Raw genomic sequence first — 3,717 nt, 5'->3', positions numbered from 1 at the left:
CTAGAGAATCTGCCATTGTCGAGTCCAAGGGTGACCTTCGTGCTGACTTCCAACTTCTTTATCTACATCAGGATCTATGAGAGGGTAAGTGGTGTCTTCAACGGATACGTGGTCTTCTGCTGAGGAACATACTGTTCGGGGTCCAAGGATCCAAGTACTGTTCTGCATGTCACCTGGTTGGATTCCCCTTGTGCCAACATCAGCAGGATTTGCTTCACTCCGTACGTAGATCCACTGTGTTGGTTTACTGAAGCTTCGAATCCGTGCGACCCGATTAGTAACATATGTGAAGAAACGCTTGGTCTCATTGTTGATGTAGCCTAAAACTACACGACTGTCACTGAAATAGTTTATAGTGTCTAATTTCACTCCCAAATGTTCCACTACAATTTGTGCAACTTCTACCGCGAGGACAGCTGCACATAGCTCCAACCTCGGTATAGTATGGCCACTCAGTGGGGAAACCTTTGCCTTGCCGAGTACAGATCCTATGGAAGAGGAGCCATCAAGGTAAGTTGCTTTGACATAATAGACTGCTGCGATGGCAAGTTCTGAGGCATCACAGTAAACTAAAAGTTCCTTGGACACAGCTTCATTAAGGTTAGGTACGATGACACGTGGTATCTGCAATTTCTCCAAGACAGGAAGTGATGATGTCCATGTCTCCCACTCTTCAGCCAACTGAGTTGGTAGTAGCTCATCCCAGTCGAAGGTGGATGCTACAATTTTTCTCAAGATGATCTTCCCACTGACAGTTACTGGGGATATGAATCCCAATGGGTCATATAGACTGTTAACAGAGGAAAGAATTCCTCTTCGAGTAGATGGTTTGCTTTCATCTGATATACTGAACCTGAAGGTATCTGTCTTCAAGTCCCATAAGAGACCTTGGCTACGCTGGGTAGGTGAGTCTTTTTCAAAATCCAACTCAACTAGGTTCTTCGCCAAGTCTTGTGAGTCAAAAGAATCCATTACTGTTTGGCTATTTGATGCAAACTTGTGCAATCTTAGATTTCCGTGCACTCTCATGGCATCCTGCGTTTTGCATATCAAGTCGATTGTTTCTCGTTCTGTCGGACATGACTTCAGACCATCGTCAACGTAAAAATCATTGATGATAAACTCTTTAACCTGCGGTCCATGAGTATCTGCGGAGAGTTCGCCTATGCGTTGAAGTCCATACATGGCTAGAGAAGGCGAAGGACGATTTCCGAACACATGTACTCTCATCCTGTAAGTTACAAGCGGGTTTTCCGTCTTGTTGTCTTTGTGCCATAGAAATCGGAGGTAATCACGATGTTCTTCTTCTACCAGAAAGGAGTGGAACATCTGTTGGACATCAGCGACGACGGCTACTGCGTGTTTCCTGAAGCGAATAAGGATTCCCAGCAGATCATTAATGAGATCGGGTCCTTGTAGAAGCTGGTCGTTCAAGCAGACTCCTTCATACTTTGCTGATGCATCAAAGACTCCACGTATCTGATCAGGTTTGCGCGGATGATACACTCCGAACAGAGGGAGGTACCAACGTTCTTTACCATGGGGTGGGTAAGGAGCTAATTCAGCATGTTCATTGTCTAATATCTTCTGCATAAATGCTAGAAAGTGATCTTTCTTCACTTCATTGTGATGTAGGGAAGCATCCAGAGACTTGGCACGTCGAAGAGCCATTTGATAATTGTCTGGAATTGGTTCACGTGGTGATCGGAATGGCAGAGGTGCTGTCCATTTCCCTTCTGAGTTCATGTGGAATTCCTTATCCATAATGTTCAGGAACTTTCGATTCTCTATAGAAAGTCCTGGCTTGTTGTCATCACTCGTGGTCTCGAAAATGTTCAGTTTGGTCACTTGTGTCTTATAAGTGTTCACAAAATTGTTGCGGATGTTGACTGTCTGATCACAAGGTTCTAAGGCTGTAGGCCTACCATTCTCACTGACAAATGTCTTGTGTGAACTATGTCGTGATGAAGGAATGTGTTGCCCTGACAGACAGACATCTCCAATTATGGTCCATCCAAGCCGTGATCGCTGGGCGAAAGGCGTATTTAGTGGTCCAATCCTCTGGTCTATCGAGTGATGGGCCTCGGGAAGGTCTCTTCCAATGAGTAGTAGTATTTTCACTGAAGAGTCTAGAACATGTAAATGTTTAGCAATGTCCCGCATATGAGGGTAACAAAGTGCGACCTCAGGAGTTGGAATCTCGGAATGATTCCCTGGAATGTTGTCACATTCGAGCACAGAAGGAAGTTTCAGTTCGAGATTCTGACTGTCATTGATTCCTTTCACAATCAAACCTCTGGCCAACCTTCCATAGCTGACATTCTTGCCTGAGCAGGACTGCATAGAGTACTCAACTGGTGAAGTGGTTATTCCTAAGGAGTCAAAAAGAAGACTTCTTCCTAGTGTATTATTACTTTGGTCGTCGAGCAACGCGTAAGCTGTGATGGAGTTCCCTGGTTTTCCTTCTGAGTAGATATGAACAGGTACGATGCATGCACATGATCTCCCATGAAAGCTTGGTTTACCACAAATCTCAGTGCACTTTGAATTTACAGAAAGTCTACTCGAGCCAGATGACTCCTCGCCATGCTTTAGTATGGGAGTGGTTGTCCTGGATGGTTGTTGTCTGGGTCTCTGTGAATCCTCCAATGGGTGAAGTGCAGTGCAATGAAAATCACTTTCTTCACAAATATCACAATAAATCTTTGACTTACACCTTGCGGCAAAGTGATCAGAGGTTTCACAGCATTTCAGACAAATGTTATGATTGCGCAAAATTGCCTTTCTGTTTTCTAAGCTTCTGGATCGAAAGGCTATGCACTCATTGATGGTGTGCTTTGATCCTTTGTGGATTAGGCACAGGTGTGACGAGTTTCTTGAATTCCCTGCAGAGATGTCAGTTTTGCGAGTGGTCACATACACAAGTCTATTCTTATTTACACTTTTCTGTACAAGGTTAGTCTCTTTGGGTATTTCATACATCAGTCCCGGGTCATTCCGTATGATGCTCATCTCCTCTATGAACTTAACAAATTCGGCAAATGGTGGAAAGAGTACAGCATGTTGCTTCTTGTAGTTAGTGGCGCGAGTGACCCACTTCTCCTGAATCTGCTTTGATAGTTTCTGAATGATGGGCTTAACACCAAGTGATGAATCAAGATAGGAAAATATGGTGCTGTACTCGCTGAGGTTTTTCACAGTTTCAACTTCTGTCAGCAAGTCATGCAGTGCATAAAGTTTCTTACGGTCCATAAAATCAGGCAGATCCATGAGCCGAGCTTTAAGCGAAGCCTCTACTAACTCTGCTGAACCAAAGCGTTCATCCATCCGGTTCCAAATGGTGTGTAGACACTGTTGCGGATTGCTTGCACATGATGTTCTAGCACTCATCACTAATCTGTAGGCATCAGAGTCCTTATGAATGCTGGTTGTTAACAGTGAGATCTCTTCTAGAGGTGAACACTTGATGTCAGTAACCATGGTTCTGAATTGAGTCTTCCACACAATGTACCTGTCTGGTCTATCCTAAAATTGCTGCTGTTGAAAACTTTCTAAAAGAATGTTTTTCTTGATGAGAAAGTTTGAAGTGTCATGAAGAGAGTTCACAGGATGTGTAGAACTTGAGTCCACCTGTCTCGTCTGTATAATAGGATGATGTGGGGTAGAATCAATCAAGGCTCGATTTACATTTTGATTGTCGATTCCTGGAGTAGAACT

General features: G+C 43.9%; 1 protein-coding gene across 1 annotated transcript; it reads right to left on the bottom strand.

Annotated features, from left to right (window-relative positions):
* LOC128185285 (uncharacterized) lies at positions 1 to 3,480 on the bottom strand. The gene has a single exon (XM_052854919.1). It carries the CDS (start codon positions 3,478 to 3,480, stop codon positions 1 to 3), a length of 3,480 nt encoding a protein of 1,159 aa, XP_052710879.1.
* Positions 3,481 to 3,717: the final 237 nt, after the last annotated feature.

This window comes from Crassostrea angulata, chromosome 5 (assembly GCF_025612915.1).
Source record: "Crassostrea angulata isolate pt1a10 chromosome 5, ASM2561291v2, whole genome shotgun sequence".
Lineage (NCBI taxonomy): Eukaryota > Metazoa > Mollusca > Bivalvia > Ostreida > Ostreidae > Magallana > Magallana angulata.
The sequence above is the reverse complement of the archived record's forward strand: the minus strand, read 5'-3'. Positions and strand labels throughout refer to the sequence as shown.

What these genes read in the sequence shown, in the direction of transcription:
- LOC128185285 (XM_052854919.1), bottom strand. Translation starts at nt 3,480, where the DNA reads ATGGTTACTGACATCAAGTGTTCACCTCTAGAAGAGATCTCACTGTTA.